This window comes from Primulina tabacum, chromosome 11, assembly GCF_025594145.1.
Source record: "Primulina tabacum isolate GXHZ01 chromosome 11, ASM2559414v2, whole genome shotgun sequence".
NCBI classification, from domain to species: Eukaryota; Viridiplantae; Streptophyta; class Magnoliopsida; order Lamiales; family Gesneriaceae; genus Primulina; species Primulina tabacum.
Genome location: NC_134560.1, coordinates 7842201 through 7859495, shown reverse-complemented (window position 1 = coordinate 7859495; position 17295 = coordinate 7842201). Strand labels below are relative to the sequence as shown.

Below are 17295 nucleotides of genomic sequence, written 5' to 3'. Positions count from 1 at the left end.
TTGTTCCTAATTTCCAACAAGGCGTGGGTCATACTGAACTTAGTGTGTTTATAATTAAACCCTTCCCCCAACACATGAAAAAGGAAATATATACCTATATATACACATGGAAGTCACATTTGATATGATTTATTTGACTCCGATGCTCTCTTACTTGGTACATATTGTGAGAAAGAAGAAAACATATATTTCACACATTAAAACTTATTTAAGCTAAAAGATCGAAAGGACAAAACAAAGTAAAACAACGTCAATACTTGTTTCCCATTATTTTTGTATAGGTAGATTTTAATATTTGTATATATGTTTTATTGTCACATGAATCACGTAGGAGAACATCATAATATCTGATGGATTTAGTTGTGTTTTGGGAAATAAAGAACCAAAACCCAAAAAAATACAAGTTAGTAAATGTTAAAATTCAAAATAGATCTACTTACAAGATCAATAAAATTGTAGTTTTTGTTATAAATTTAAACTCTCGTCGCTAATGGGTTTTATACGTGGGATATAAATAGATCGACATTTTCTAAAATTCTTGTACCCTGTACCCATATTCTTTTATCAGCCTTAGGACAAACTTTGAAGAAACAATAATAAATGATATCCATTTGTCACAAAGACAAAACAATTTTCAAAACTACAAACTGCAATCAATAAATTCAAATTCAAATAATTCTTTTCAAGAATATATTTCATGCACGTCCTTTTTTTTAAAATACATTATATACACATTTTATCTATCCAGATAAATATAATTCAAATTTCTTAAATTTTTAAGAATATAATATATGATCCCTTATCCACGAAACATATCACAAATCGCAATATTATTTGAAATTAAACATATGTATTTTTTTTATGACATTGAAATCCACGCTGTTATCTTTCGTTACGTAATGGGCCGGTAAATTTCCTTGCTCATACAATAACCCGCAAACCGTACTAGTAAAATAAACCACACTGTATAAGTTATATGAACAGATTCTTTCGAGAATGTATCGTTAAAAATAACCATTAAATAAGTGAGTTCTGTAACTTTGTTCTCACCAAATTTTGAACTCTAGTATCTCCCATAATTTTCCTAGAAGCGGTCTCGGTAGAAAGTCATTCCACTTAATTCCACTTTTACTATATTTCCATACTATCCGCACTAATATATCTCCAATTTCCACTATAAATACCCCATAATCCCTCCCTCCCTAGTGCATCAACACACACTCCACATTTTCTTCAATCATTCTTAAAAATGTTCATTTTCAGCTCAAGAAAATGTTCTGTCACATTTTATACCTGTTTAGCTATAATTCTCACTGCCGGGGAGTTGGCTTTCGGGCAAAACTGTGGCTGCGCGTCTAACCTTTGTTGCAGCCAATACGGCTATTGTGGCAGCACCGCCGCTTATTGTGGCACAGGATGCCGATCCGGCCCATGCTATGGATCCCCAAGTGGTGGTGGAAGTGAAGTTTCCGGTATAGTGACTGATGCATTTTTCAATGGGATCGCTAATGGGGCAGGTGGAGGCTGCGAGGGGAAAGGATTCTACACCCGCTCAACTTTTCTCACTGCGGCCGGCTCATATCCGTCTTTCGCCAGCGGGTCTAAAGATGTTGTTGCTAGGCGTGAGGTTGCTGCGTTCTTCGCTAATGTCGCACACGAATCTGGAAGTAAGTTTAATTTAAGGTTTGCAAAATGCTTCATGCATTTTAGGCATGTCATTACACTCCAACAATTAATTTTGATCCCTAATGCAGGTCTGTGCTATATAAATGAAATTAACGGGGCATCTAGAAACTACTGCGACTCCAGTAACAGTCAATATCCGTGTGCGTCCGGAAAGGCTTACCACGGGCGAGGTCCCCTTCAAAATTCATGGTTCGCCGGAATGGCCGCGACGCGGCCGGAACGGCCGGGAACGGCCATTGCGGAACGGGAACGGTGACCGCCGTTCCAAAGTTCCAGGGCAAATCGGTGATTGTTTTGTAGCGCTGTTCTTCGACTTTTTAGCGGCGATTTAACGTCGATACGGAACGGAACGGCTGAGCGGAACGGTTATGTGTAGAAGAGGCACACTCTTTTACATTGGATGCAATCATGGTTGGACGAAACGGGAACGGAACGGTCGGAACGGGCGTTCCGGAACCGGAACGCAAGCAACCTTGACGAGGTTTCGGAATGTGTAGGTTGATGGCTTGTATCGGCGTTTCATATACCGAAAACGGGGATTTAACGGCGGAACGGAACGGGACACGCGGAACGGCACGGAACGGAAGGGATTTGTACAGCTGCAACAAGAACAAAAAATCTGTGTGTAAAGAAGAGACCGCAAGTAAACTATTTCTATTGAGAAATTTTCATTAATAAGTGTGAAAAAAACTAAGGTAATTATAAAATATTTCTATTTTAATTGATGTTAAATAATTTGTAACATCATTTTATATAAGATTGATGCTTATTATTAGTCCATCACTCTAAATTGATTCAAATTTGTGCGAACTTATATATATCCAATCAAAAATATTTTAAAGTTTTAATTAATTAAATACAAATAATTTTTAATAGTATATTTAATTTTTGATATGTTTGGAAATATTTTAAATATAATGACGATATAAATTGTGTTCAATAAATTGTTAATAAAATTTTTAAAATATTTTAATTTCTTATTTACATCAAATAATCTATTTAAATGATATTTATTTTAATTTTCATATTTCTAAATATTTTCCAAAATTTTTAATTTTTATATATTTATAATATTTTTTTAAAATACCCGTTCCACGACCGTTCCGCGAAATTTCATTGTAACTGGAACGGTAGCATCCGTTCCGATCTCCGCGACCGCGACAGCGAACCATGCTTCAAATTACATGGAACTTCAACTACGGGGCAGCCGGGAAAAGCATCGGGTTCGATGGGCTAAACAACCCCGATATCGTGGCTAGAGAAAATGTCATATCTTTCAAGACAGCCCTCTGGTTCTGGATGAACAATTGCCATATTGCTATAACTTCTGGACAGGGATTCGGGGCCACGATTCGAGCCATTAACGGAATGGAATGCAATGGAGGGAACTCGGGTGCAGTCAATTCTCGTGTCCAATATTACAGAAGCTATTGCAGCCAACTTGGAGTTGATCCTGGTCCCAATATCAGTTGCTAGACTTAATCTGATAAATTATAAATAAATATATGAAATAAAACTTGATGAAAAGAGCATATACATCATGTTTGAAATAAATAAAACTCCTATTAAAAAAACAAATTTAAAATTAGTTATTTAATAAATATAATATGCAAGCTTAAGTTAATATTATTACCTTGATTCGCATGTATCAAGTATTATATATACATTAGTCATGGGGAGAAAATTTATCAATTATCTCATAATTAATTTGGGCCAAAATTGAAAATACACAGTTGGTATTCCCATCCCATTTAATATATAGTCATAGATTCATATATATTCATGTGAAATATTAAATATTTATAATATATAAAAGTTGAATTAGTCTTAACTTCAAATCATCACGTCTTTAGTTAAAATTTAGAAGAAATCAGATATAACTATATATATATAAAACCGTAGAGAATATCTCATCTTTTATTTTTATTGGCGTCCGGCACACGTGTTGCGTATGTACAAATATGATGAACTTTAATAATTTAAAATTAGATATAGATGTGCGTTTTATATATATAAAAAATTTCATTGACAGGTTTTATATAAAAATATTATAATTTTTTGGATCAAATTAGGATAATTTTTTTTATATTTCAAATCTCAAAATCTGTTTTTGTTAATCAACTATCTAACCCAATATAATGTTTTATTTTTTTTAATTTTTTAGTTCTCAAATACATAAGTTGCTATCATTGTACTGTATACTAATAATAATAATTTTATCTATAAATATTACTATGTTTATCACTTTTACCCCATTTATTTGTAAACTTTTTGCTACTACCAATATCATTTTGGTTTTATTTTTAATTTTTTTTAATATAAATTTGTACATTTTTTTTGTTTTATTATTATGTACAATTTTATGTATATTTTGATTTAACTATAATTTGGTACAAATTTTACATTTTGAATTTGCATGGTATTGTTTGATTATTTGACCACCATTTAGTTTCAACTGACTTATCTTTCATACACACACACACACACATATATATAATATATATATATGCGTGTGTATGGATATATTTTTGTTTTTTTGAATTTTATGATTACTATTTATTATGAGTGAATATAAAAAAACTATAGTTTATTTTTAAAAAATTCGACGAGAAATTATTATTTTTTTAAAAAATTATACCTCTTTGTGAAAAGGTCAGTTCTGCCCCTGGATGTGATTGCATTGTGATAAAATCAGGAGAAGCTGAAAGACATAAAATTTGGAAAAACTTTGAGACGAAAGATAGGGAAATAAAAGATCGATACTTATATTAATATATTATATATAATGAAACATTGAAAAATTTACATCCAATAAATAAATATCGGCTCATCGTCTCAAGTTATTGTGATATAAAAAAGCCGATGAGATTAAAGAAGTAAATATTCTTGCATTTATTGCTACTGCACTATTTATTCTAGTTCTTACCATTCTAGTTCTTACTGTCTTTCTACTTATCATTTATGTAAAAATAGTTGGTAGCTTCGATGCTACATGTGGGGCACTACCCCCATATGGTTTGGATGGACAAGATTCACACACACAAGTGATTTTAAAAAAATTAGTGGACCCATGTATGTAAGGCTAAATTTGGGCCCTTGATTCTATAATGGGGTAGTGCTCTTACATGTATGATGTAATCCACCAAAATGGTAAGTCAAAATGATTAATTCATTTGGATTTTTAAATGAATTTGAATAAAACTTTCCTTCTGTGTCCTTATAAAAAATTGACGAAGTCAAATAAAAAGGATTCAAATTTCGTGTCTTAACTTAAATGAAATGAGGAGGCTTTAATCGGCAGTATTCTATTAATTTGAGGCAGTATTCTATTAATTTGATAGTATGTGGTGCTTAAATAAGTATGCACGATGAGTATGTATCATATCAAAACTATATATATATATATATATATATAGCAATGATACCCTGCACACATGTGGGCGTCTGCCTACGTGGCACGCCCACAACCACACAAAATTTTTTGTTTTGTTTTTTTAAAAAAATGCTGACCACGTGGCGGTGCTCATGATACGCTGCACATCTGGTGTGCATGGTAACAAATTCGTATATATATATATATATATATATATTTATATATATATATATATATAATATTTTAATATGATGCAAATTTTTTCAAGCTTTCACCAAATTAATTAAAAAATATTTACTATAACACCAACATAATAAAATATAGTATAGATAACAAAATATTACTAATTATATTTTTATATTGATTTATCATGAAAAAATGATATTTAATTATACTCTAAATTTTGTTAATCACACTCCAACCTGCCATTTTAATTCACCAAGTGACAATAATATCCTTGCAAGTTTTATTTATTATTATTATTTTTTAATAATTGCTGATTGCACAATTGAAGCTCTGGTAAATAGTTTTTCATTTTATTTATATACTTAAATAAATATTCTTTTCCTTTCATTTACTTTTTTTCTCAATTAATATTATTACAAATTTTTTCTATAGAATATACTAAATTTTTATGTTAATACAATCCATGTAATTATTGCACCACATGATATAAAAATAAAAACACTTTATACATATTTTGATTAATTTTTTGTTTTAATAATAATATACTACGCCATGAATAAAATAAATATATAGATAACATATTTTTCTATGTTATCTGTAGGATCGAGTGCTTGCCGCTTTACTAGTAATGGTGCAACTCAAGCACCACAGTTCGATCGCTCTACCAAATAGGGACAATTATTGCACCCAACAATCTCCCTCCCAATGATTGCACTCTTTGCAATCAATTGGAATCAAACCCGTGATCTTGGCTTTGATACCAATTGTAGGACCAAGCGCTTGTCGCTTTACCAAAAGCTATAACTAGTAGTAATAGGTGCAACTCAAATCTTTTAAATCGCATAGTAGCTCAAGCACCACGGTTCAATCGCTCTACCAAATAAGGACAATTATTGCACCCAACATTATCAACAACACTTTGGCTACTATATATTTTTTAGATAGTGATTATTATTAAAAAAAAAAATTATGCATCATGGCTTTTACATTTTTACCCGTGATAAGATAATAATAATTATTGAGTACCATATAATTTTCCACGTGATAACAATTGCCGCCCGTCGGTGGGATCTCCAGAGAACATTAAAGAGAACGAGACATCGGATGCTGGGGGGAGACCTCCGCGAGGGGGACAGAAGGTGGGGGCGTTGACCTTTGATGAGTTTAACCAGATGATCACGGTCATGATCCAGTAGGCAGTGAACGATGCCATACCATGATCTGTAGAGGCATATACGAGAAAGGAGGAAGGAAGAGGTGAGAAGGGGGGAAAAGTAGATGAGAAACAAGATCAAGAAACCGGGTCTCACACAGGGAACCCTACCGACATGGAGTTAATGAAACAGATGAGGGACCTGATGGAGGAGATGTAGCATATTAATAGTGAGCAGAGCCGTATTTGTGTTGAACTGAGGCCTGAAACGAAAATTGAAAAACGCATTAATAAATATAAAATTCAATTTGCAAATAATAAATATACTAATAAATACATAAATGTACCAAAACTAATATATTATATCAATAATAACTCAACAAATATTTAAAACAACTACATAAATACTAATCATCTAAGTGTTTTAGAGGCGAAAATATTTATCAAATCTGTGTAATCCAATTTTCGGACAATTTCTTTCTCAATTAACAACATAGCTAGCTCATTGAGTCTATCTTGCGACATTGTTAAAAGAAGACAATTCTTGATTAACTTCAACTTCAAGAAGCTTCTTTCTGCTGATACAACTGTTACTGGCCGTATGGTTTAACAAAATCTTATAAGCAACACAAGTATTTGGAAATAAACCATGCAGTTTCGCCAAACACTGCATCATATCAATTGCTCCTTTTTCATTTGTTATATAACATCTCACGACCATCAACTCCAAACACAACTCATCACCATTAATGTTTGAATGTTCACCATGACTCAGAAATTGTTGAAGCTCCATACAAGACTTCATCAAGCTATTTAAAGGCTTACTCTTTAAATTGTTCAAATTCAATAAAAACCAAAAAGAATTTTGATATTGTTTAAATTGTTCAAACCAAACTTTAAAAGAAGATCGAGTTTGATCAATTATAAATAGAAAATATAAAAGCCTCTTCACCTGATTGTGTCACATTATCATTATCACCTTCATCAAGTTGTTTTTTTCTTGGAATGATGCGTTTTTCTTGAAATTTAGGCTCGACCCCCATTTCACTTGCCATTTGTGTAGCTTCATCCATGGCACAAGCAAACCCCTGTTCTCTAAACTCTTCAAGAAATTGAAAAAGTCTTTGTAAAAGATCAATCACAATATCAATATCTATTTTTTCAGATTGAATAAACTTACTCGCAACATTTATTGCATGTAACAAATTATACCAGATTATCATTCCAAGCAAGAACTCAAAACTCTCAAGATCATAGAGTGCCAAGGTCTCAGCATCACTCATTGTTTTAGAATCTTCAGCAACTTCCGCTATCTCCAGTAAAGCATCTCTTATATGTACAAGTTCATATTTTATGGCTTTTACACTTTCAACATGACTTTCCCACCTTATATGTAACAATGGCTTCATGGTCAAACCAAACACATTGTTTTTAAAATTTTCCATCTCTTTGTAGAGGATGAAAACAATGTGTAGATGTGTTGTACCACTTCGAAGAAGGACTTAGCTTTAGGACAACATTCCACCGTATCAAGTACAGCCAAATTAAGACTATGGCAACCACATGGAGTGTAAAAAGCTCTAGGATTTATTTCAAGCAATCTTTTTTGCAAACCTTTGTGTCTTGCACTCATGTTAGATCCATTGTCATACCCTTGTCCTCTTACGTTATCAATCTCAAGTCCAACTTTAATTAGTGCGTTCAGAATTTCATTTGACAACCCAAGACCTGATGTGTCATCTATCTTCTACTTTGGTGTGTCTGTTGAATCATCTATGCATCGTAGCACCATAGACATTTGGTCGTGATGACTCGCATCAGTAGTACAATCAAGTATGACTGAAAAATATTTTGCATGTTTAACTTTTGCAATGATTGCCCTTTTCACTTCGTTTGCCAAAGTCTCTATCAATTCATTCTGAATTATGGGACTTAAATATGTATACTGAGATTCCCTTGCTTCACAACGTCGAATATACTCCTCAATCACTAGATCAAACTCAGCAACCATTTCTATCATTTGCAAAAACAACCCATTGTTCTCGACATAAAGCTTCTCATCATCTCCTCGGAAGGCCAAAGTGTTTTTGGCAAGTCTTTTCACAATGAAGATTATTCTAGTCAACACTTGCCTTTAGTGTTGCCTTTCTTAGTTGCATACTGTCAAACTGTTTTTTTTTTTCAGTTTTTTTTCCAATTCAACCCAAGCAAACATGCAATCCATGTGGTCCCTACTAGCTTCAAGATTTTTAAAACTCCTATGCATGTTACGCCAGTCTTTATATCCACCATTACCCAAATTTCTCATTATGCTCATCATTTGTTCAGTCTTGAACAACTTGCAACAAAAGCAAAATTTTCTGTCCAAAGAAATAGAATATACAAGTTATCTTCTATCAAATGTATGTCCATTTGCCATTACTCTTGTATAATGTGATAAAGCAAAACTTGATTTGAAAATTGACTTCCTCCGTGGTGAACTTGAGGAAACCATATTCATGGATCAACTTGAATGTTACTCAATGACAAACAACATAAACAAGGCGTGTTTATTGAAGAAATCCCTATATGAACTCAAGCAAAGTCTTGGGCAATGGTACAAGAGGTTTGATGAGTATATGACATATATAAACTTCACTAGGAGTAAGTTTGACAGCTGCATATACATGAAGAATGAAGGTGCCCAATCAATGACTTTCTTGCTCATCTATGTTGATGGCATGTTAATAGCAAGTAAAAACAAGAGTGATCTTCAAACTGTTGAAGGGATGCTAAGTTCTAAATTTGACAAGAAGGAATTGGGAAAAGCTAAGAAAATGCTTCTGATGGAAATAAACAGAGATAGAGAAAGGATAACTCTCTTCCTCAATAAAAGCTCATACATTGAGAAGGTATTCCAACGGTTAAACATGCATGAATCTAATGAAGTAAACAGCCGTTATCTTTGGTACGTTATGAATAAACCTAAATGATCAACATTGTAGCATCATACCACGTTAACCAGGTAAACCGCATTGAGCATATCATATATGATATACTCAAAGTTGGGATGACAAAAACAAAAATAGATTGAACCCCTGATCTCTTGATAGATATTCATCATACCCTACCATCCAAGCTACTCCTTCCACTATATTATAGTAAATTGTTTTCCATAGATGTAAGTATTAAATTATTCATACTTTATCATAGCTATGTTTAAACAATTGAAAATCTAATCACATTGCAAAAGTATTAAATATAGTTTTGTGTATATGTTATTAAATTATGTTCAAACTCTTTTCCATAGATGTAAGTTATTAAATTTGTGTATATATATTGTTTAAATTTCTAAATTAAGCATAATTTAATATCATCAATCACCGTATGTTATTAGATTCAATAGATTAAACTGTGTATAAAAATATTAAATCAATTCGTTATATAAAGAAAAATATTAAATATAGTTTATTATCATGGTAGAGTGATAAAATAAGAATATTATAAACAAAAGGTGGCCTTTACTATAATAAATATGAAAGGTATTTGAATCAATTCGTTTAAAAACTAACCATCAAATGTCTATATTTTCTATTTAAATTAAATACCAAATAACCCACGTAAAAAGGGTAAGAAAAGAATAGGTAAATTAAATTATTGAGTCTTCATTTGCCAGTCAATGCGAATCATTATATGGTTTTTGGCCCATTAATATTCTGTTCATCATTACACTTGCCAAAGACTTTATTCTTGACTGGACCGAGTCAGAAGTTAGGAATTTTTTCATCTAGAATTATTCTTAAACAGTATATAATTAATATTAATATCCACAAAAGAGCCTCACAATTGGATATGCATTATCTTCGGTTAAATGAAATGTGAAACCCTTGTCCCACATCTTAAAAATGAAAGATTTAAAATGAGTTTATAATGGCTTACAATGGACTTCTATAGCAACTTGGATTAATCATTTTCGTAAAGCGAGGACGAATACGAAGTAGTTGCTATAGGGGCCCATTGTGCAGTCACGCAGCCGCGGGCCCGGGCTCGGGGCGTGACAGAATGGTATCAGAGCCGGTCACCGGCATGGAACACCGAGAAATAAGTGCTATGCGGGGCAAAGTGCTACGTGCATGGGAGCCACCTCTTGAACCTGTGGGGCAAAGTGCTACATGACGGGAGCCACCTCTTGAACCTATAGGAGCCACCTCTAGATTCTCGGTGCTGGTGGATCGAGGGATGATCAGGCCACGACGAGGATGTCGCGTTCTGAAGGAGGGGTGATTGTGAAACCCTTGTCCCACATCTGAAAAATGAAAGATTTAAAATGAGTTTATAATGGCTTACAATTGACTTCTATAGCAACTTGGATTAATCATTTTCGTAAAGCGAGGACGAATACGAAGTAGTTACTATAGGGGCCCATTGTGCAGTCACGCAGCCGCGGGCCCGGGCTCGGGGCGTGACATGAAAGGTTAAAATATTTTATTTATTCTAAGTTTTGATTTAATATAAAATTATAGTGTCAAGCTGTTTCAAGAAGTTAGTCATTAGATTATATATTTTTCAGGTTTTCCGATCGCTGATACAAAATCCAGCCGCTTAAGTGTATCATTCTTTATAATTGACAGATCATCTAAGTTAATTCTGATCAGTCATATTAAATGAAGAGTGTTACTACAAAAGTGTCGGTCAGAAATGAGCAAATCAATGAGGATATGTTACTTTCAACTGTTCTTAAGATTACATGTTTAGCATGAAGAACACCACATCACCAAACTCTTATGTGAAAAAATATTTCCCAAAGTGATCTAAGTAATAATACTTTTCAAAGATTATTCGAGCTAAAGCCGAAAAATCGTAGGATATTTTTAATGATATTTATTATAGTGTACGATGCTGATAAAAACAAGATCATTATGTCGGAGACAAGTACATATCATCATTGAAAAACAATTCAGATCGTTGGAGTTTTTCATATATGAATGCATATTCAAATTTATTAGAAGAACTCTCGCTCATCCTTCAATCTGCACTATTACAAGATTTATGGGCATACTTAAGTGATCACAATTTCAAGCTGTTCAATTAGCAATTTCCTATAAGAACTCCTCGTATCATTTAAGGATCTTTCAGTACTACTTCAACAACTCAAGCCGTTACAAGCTAATCATTGGTTATTTCTTAAGCTATTGGTGAACCGAAGTTTTTAAAACATTCATATTTTCAAAGTGATCACTAAGAATTTCAATTTATGTATTTGATAAGTCATAGTTGAAATGAGTTGTAATAAATAGTTGTAAATCAAAATTTTTTAATTTTCTCAAGTGAAATTTATCTCTAAGCATTCATAATTTTTTTTAATTTAGTTTACCATACTCTATCTTTTCGGCCGTTGCTAATCATTTTTTGTCTTATTTGAATATATATTTTATCACTAACCTAACCGGATAGTTTACGCAATTGTTTATACTTTCATGGTCCAGTGAAGTCAGTTATTCAAGGATATTAGTCTTAACAGCTCATCTTTGATTTTTTTTAAAAAGAGTTTATTGTTCTCTCTAAACTCTATTCCGATCCCAACATCTTCTATTTTAAATACTTTGTTTTCAAATTTATTTCATATTGTAATTTATTTTTAATGCAAAATTAATTATTAAATATCCCAAAATTATTAAATTGATGTGGCATTAATATGAGCGTGATGATAGTTGGCTCTCTAAATTTTAAGCAATCTTTTTTGCACACCTTTGTGTCTTGCACTCATGTTAGATCCATTGTCATACCCTTTTCCTCTTACGTTATCAATCTCAAGTCCAACTTTAATTAGTGCGTTCAGAATTTCATTTGACAACCCAAGACCTGATGTGTCATCTATCTTCTACTTTGGTGTGTCTGTTGAATCATCTATGCCTCGTAGCACCATAGACATTTGGTCGTGATGACTCGCATCAGTAGTACAATCAAGTATGACTGAAAAATATTTTGCATGTTTAACTTTTGCAATGATTGCCCTTTTCACTTCGTTTGCCAAAGTCTCTATCAATTCATTCTGAATTATGGGACTTAAATATGTATACTGAGATTCCCTTGCTTCACAACGTCGAATATACTCCTCAATCACTAGATCAAACTCAGCAACCATTTCTATCATTTGCAAAAACAACCCATCGTTCTCGACATAAAGCTTCTCATCATCTCCTCGGAAGGCCAAAGTGTTTTTGGCAAGTCTTTTCACAATGAAGATTATTCTAGTCAACACTTGCCTTTAGTGTTGCCTTTCTTTGTTGCATACTGTCAAACTGTTTTTTTTTTCAGTTTTTTTTCCAATTCAACCCAAGCAAACATGCAATCCATGTGGTCCCTACTAGCTTCATGATTTTTAAAACTCCTATGCATGTTACGCCAGTCTTTATATCCACCATTACCCAAATTTCTCATTATGCTCATCATTTGTTCAGTCTTGAACAACTTGCAACAAAAGCAAAATTTTCTGTCCAAAGAAATAGAATATACAAGTTATCTTCTATCAAATGTATGTCCATTTGCCATTACTCTTGTATAATGTGATAAATCAAAATGTCTGTTATTACAATCTTTAGGAAACAAGAAATTATCCACTTTTTTTGGACCCATTTCTACTAAGTAGTCTCTCATTTTTTAACAGATGTTATTACAATTTCCAGGATCCTCCAAATTTAAAGTCGAATTCAATTCTTCATGTTGAGAGTCATCTTTTAAGTTTTCGTTTGATTCGCCCAAATTGACTTCCTCATTGCCATATAAATCACCCAAATTGAATTCTTCAGTCGATTTATTCAAATTTCCAGCCTCAGTTACTTCTTCATATTCATTGTATTTTTTTGTTCTCCAATCAACAAATTTTCACTAATTCCTCTTTTTTTGGTGTGTTAGTTCTACTAAAATATTTATTAATATCTCCAGCTTGATTTTGAATTAATAACATTTTCTTTTGTTTCATTTTTCTTTTTTGAGCTCCAGAACGATATAATTAAAAATGAATAATTATCAACATTTTCAATCAAAAACAAATTAATTTATGTATTAATTTTTTTAAAAAACCTAAAACAAAATAAATCGTTCTCAATTAACATATAAAATCAAAACAAACGGTATCACATGGAATAAAAAATTATAATTTTGTAATTTGCATAAGTTAAAGACAAGTATTTTCTGAATCAAATCACCAATCACTAGCAAGTTTTAATTTCTAAAATATTATAAATCAAATTAACAAGTGTCTAACAAAAATATCCTTATATTTTTGGTCTCTATAATTATAGAAACTAAAAAATCAAAGAATTCTTTGAGTCGAAATAACAAACTACAAAATCAAAAACAAAGAAATCCAAAAAATAATGAATTTCATCTTTTAACAGTCCACGCATTCAAGCTCTATTTACAATTTATTTTATTTCCTTAGACTATCCACTGATTAATTACACAAGTCATACATCAAATTTATATAAAACTCATAATTCAATTATAACTAATTAAATAATTTAAATCATGCGATGCATACTTTAGTTATGTATTTAATTAACATAGTCTCTAAGCACATTATAGTACCTATATCGCAAGTAAATTTCATTTTCATTGAGGATCTTTTGGTAGATTAATATACAAATATAAACGTAAATGTGTATTTATAAAAAAGATTTGATTGGAAATAAAGAATAATTCATGAAGAAAATTACTTACCTTCATGCTTAAGAAAAGTAGAGGACCGTAAAATTTATTTGTTGAACGGAGACAAAAATTAGGGTTGAGATTTAGAGTGGTTTAAAGAACAAATAACATATACCATATATATAAATTTGGGCTCCCTTATTGGGCCGGGCCCTGAGGCAACCTCTTGGTTGGTCTCATAAGAGGTCCGGCTCTGATAGCGATAGGGTCAGGCTCCTATCGACCAAAATGGGCACACCTTTCTCCCCAGAGATCGTGGATGAGCGCTTGCCAAGCAATTTTTGGCTGCCTCGTGTGGGGAATATGATGGGAGTACGAATTATTGAAGAATGAGTCAAAGTTAATTGAATTTATGTGTCATTGTTTTGTCAATTTGGTTAAGATTTATTGGGTTTCAAAGTGGGATCATGGGATTAATGGGGTAAAAATATTTGTTTCCATTTGCTTTGTACTCTTTTTTTCTATAAATAACAAATGTATATCAGATTGTCATACTTGAATTCCAATGTGTAATTTTCTTAATTTTATTGCCTTTGTTTTCTGCCTCAAATATACTTACTCCCCAAAATTTGTAATATAAGAGCCATGTTTGAGAGGAAGTAGAGTGAGAACACGTGAGTTGAGAATTACCCTTAGAAAATTTCACGGCCAATTGTAATTATATAATGGGTGTTGCACAACCACTTATTCCAATTTTTTAAGCAGAATGCTATGCATTCTGGAGTTCTCGTATGAAGACTCCACTCATATCTCAAAATCTTTGGGACTTGGTGGAGCATGAAGAAAAATTCGAAGGAATTGGTGATTATTCAGTAGGTTGTACATGGCTGGCGTCTTCTCAAGAATAACATATACAACCAAAACAAAGCAAACACGGTCAATTTTGCAAAAGAAATTTACAAATCCACGAGTCAAGAATTAATAGGTCACTTGAACATAAAAAGAAAAGACATTTCAAATGAAAGAGACAATCTCAAAATTTGGAGCGACTGAAATATCAACAACTAGAGGCCGTGGAAGAGGAGGATTTCGTGGTTGTAGTCGAGGTTTTGGTAGAGGAAGAGACATAGGTAGATCTGATTATCAACATAGGTACACCAGTGAGCAATGTAACAAAAAGAATGGTGTTCAATGCTATCAATGCAAGGGATATGTGTAACGACTATGGGCTATCCCGATCTTGGGCTCCCTCGGAGGCCTTGTCCAATCTTGGGTTTCCACTGAGGACTTTTCTCTCACGGGCTTTCCACATGCGTCATTACTCATATGACTCTCCATACCAGGTTGTTGGAGTGATACATCTTCAAGTCTCGAACCCATGACCTCTTGGCATAAGTACATTGTTCAACGAGACTTGGTACCAGTTGGCCTTTTCCCTCGCAGGATTTCCACATGCGTCATTATTCATAGGACTCTCCACACCAGGTTGGTGGAGTGATACCTCCCCAAGTCTCGAACCCATGACCTCCTGGCATAAGTCCTATGAATAATGACACATGTGGAAAACCCGTGAGGGAAAAGGCCCCAGTGGGAACCCAAGATGGGACAAGGACCCCGAGGGAGCCCAAGACCGGGATAGCCCATGGTCGTTACAATATGGGCATGCAAAAACTTATTGTCCAAACAAAGACCAGCAAGTGAATTACACACTAGAGAACGAAGAAAAAAGTAAGCTTTTTATGTTTTATTCTAATACTGACAATAATTCCAGTGGTGTGTGGTTTGTAGATTGACAGGCACAAAATACATGTTCAAAGAACTTGATGAGACAAAAGATGAATGTGCAGTTTGAGAATGACAAACATGTGCAAGTTCAAGGGAAATGTACAATAAGCATTGAAACCACCAATGGTAAAGTAAAATTACTGCACAATGTTCTATTTGTACTTGATTTGAGATATAATTTGCTTAGTGTGGGACAATAAATGGCTTATGGTTATTCTATTTCCTTTGATAATGATCCATGCGTAATTAAGGAAAAAAATTCCAGAAATACGTAAATCATCATTAACATGATTCCGAACAAAATGTTCCCAATAGAAGTCTCACACATGGAGAATCTTGAATACGCTGCCAGTGAAAAAGATGTCTCGATCCTATGACATTTGCAATATGGGCATCTCAACATCATAGGTCTCAGATTATTAAGTGATAAAGGTATAGTTCTTTGATTGCCTAAAATCGGTTTTATCAATTTATGTAAAGAGTGCATGTATGAAAAACAATCCAGAAAGTAATTTCCTGTTGGAAAGGCTTGGAGAGCATCAAAGTGTCTTGAATTACTACATGCTGATTTATGTGGGCCTATGCAGATCAAATCTTTTGGCGGGAGTCGTTATTTCTTGCTTTTTACCGATTATTATAGTCGCATGAGTTGTGTTTATTTTTGGAAAACAAGTCATAAATATTTGAGAAATTCAAACACTTTAAAGTTAAAGTTGAGAAAAAAATAGTATTGCATCAAAGTTCTTCGACGGATAGAGATGGAGAATTTATGTCCAACGTATTTGATTTTTTATGTGAAAAAAATGGCATTCATAGGGAGCTGACAACTCCTTACACTATGGAGAAAAACGGCGTTGCCGAGCAGAAGAATCGAATTATTGTAGAGATGGCAAGAAGTTTGTTGCAGGAAAAAGGGCTTTCAAAAGATTTTTGGGCCGAAGCCGTGGAAACATGAATATATTTGTTGAATCTCTCTCCCAAAAGGTCGTCATGAATCGAACTCCATTTGAAACTCGGTGTGGCACAAAACAATCTATAGGCCATTTAATAGTTTTCAGTTGTATAGATTATGCTTTGGTGAATTTTCAAGTTCGTCAAAAACTTGATGAGAAATCTGAAAAATGCATTTTATTGTTTATTGTATTCAATCTAAAACATATAGATTATATAACCTTCTTAATTGAAAGTTTTTGTGAGAAGAGATATAGTCTTTGATCAAAATACAAGTTGGGATTGGAATGAGAAATTGCAGGAACATATTCCATGGGTCAATGAAATATCTTCAAATGAAATTCAAGAGCCAACTTCAACAAATTCATCAGCTAGTGCTTCTATGACTTCACAAATTTCATCGTCTTCAACATCTTCAAATTCTCCCCGCACATCGCAAAGTTGAAGCTCTTTGGATGATATACCACAAGAAGGTTTAGATCTTTAAATGATATATATAAATCCTATCACTTTGCTCTAATTGTTTCATATC

General features: G+C 33.0%; 2 protein-coding genes across 2 annotated transcripts; one reads left to right on the top strand and one right to left on the bottom strand.

The window, feature by feature from the left end:
* Positions 1–1220: 1220 nt before the first annotated feature.
* On the top strand, positions 1221–3311 carry LOC142518229 (endochitinase At2g43590-like). The gene is made up of 3 exons (XM_075620972.1): positions 1221–1667; positions 1755–1872; positions 2871–3311. The coding sequence occupies exons 1-3, from the start codon at positions 1250–1252 to the stop codon at positions 3160–3162; spliced, it is 828 nt and encodes a 275-aa protein (XP_075477087.1). The 5' UTR covers positions 1221–1249; the 3' UTR covers positions 3163–3311.
* A 3598-nt stretch (positions 3312–6909) lies between these two features.
* Positions 6910–7843, bottom strand: LOC142519596 (uncharacterized). Its single transcript, XM_075622637.1, has 2 exons — positions 7364–7843; positions 6910–7224 (listed from the first exon to the last, which is right to left on the bottom strand). Exons 1-2 carry the CDS (start codon positions 7841–7843, stop codon positions 6910–6912), a joined length of 795 nt encoding a protein of 264 aa, XP_075478752.1.
* Between the last annotated feature and the right edge of the window lie 9452 nt (positions 7844–17295).

What these genes read in the sequence shown, in the direction of transcription:
- LOC142518229 (XM_075620972.1), top strand. Translation starts at nt 1,250, where the DNA reads ATGTTCATTTTCAGCTCAAGAAAATGTTCTGTCACATTTTATACCTGT. An exon ending in TGTCGCACACGAATCTGGAA is followed by an intron (nt 1,668 to 1,754) that starts GTAAGTTTAATT and finishes TCCCTAATGCAG; the next exon opens with GTCTGTGCTATATAAATGAA. An exon ending in CGAGGTCCCCTTCAAAATTC is followed by an intron (nt 1,873 to 2,870) that starts ATGGTTCGCCGG and finishes GCTTCAAATTAC; the next exon opens with ATGGAACTTCAACTACGGGG.
- LOC142519596 (XM_075622637.1), bottom strand. Translation starts at nt 7,843, where the DNA reads ATGGAAAATTTTAAAAACAATGTGTTTGGTTTGACCATGAAGCCATTG. An exon ending in ATGAAGGTGATAATGATAAT is followed by an intron (nt 7,225 to 7,363) that starts GTGACACAATCA and finishes AACAATTTAAAG; the next exon opens with AGTAAGCCTTTAAATAGCTT.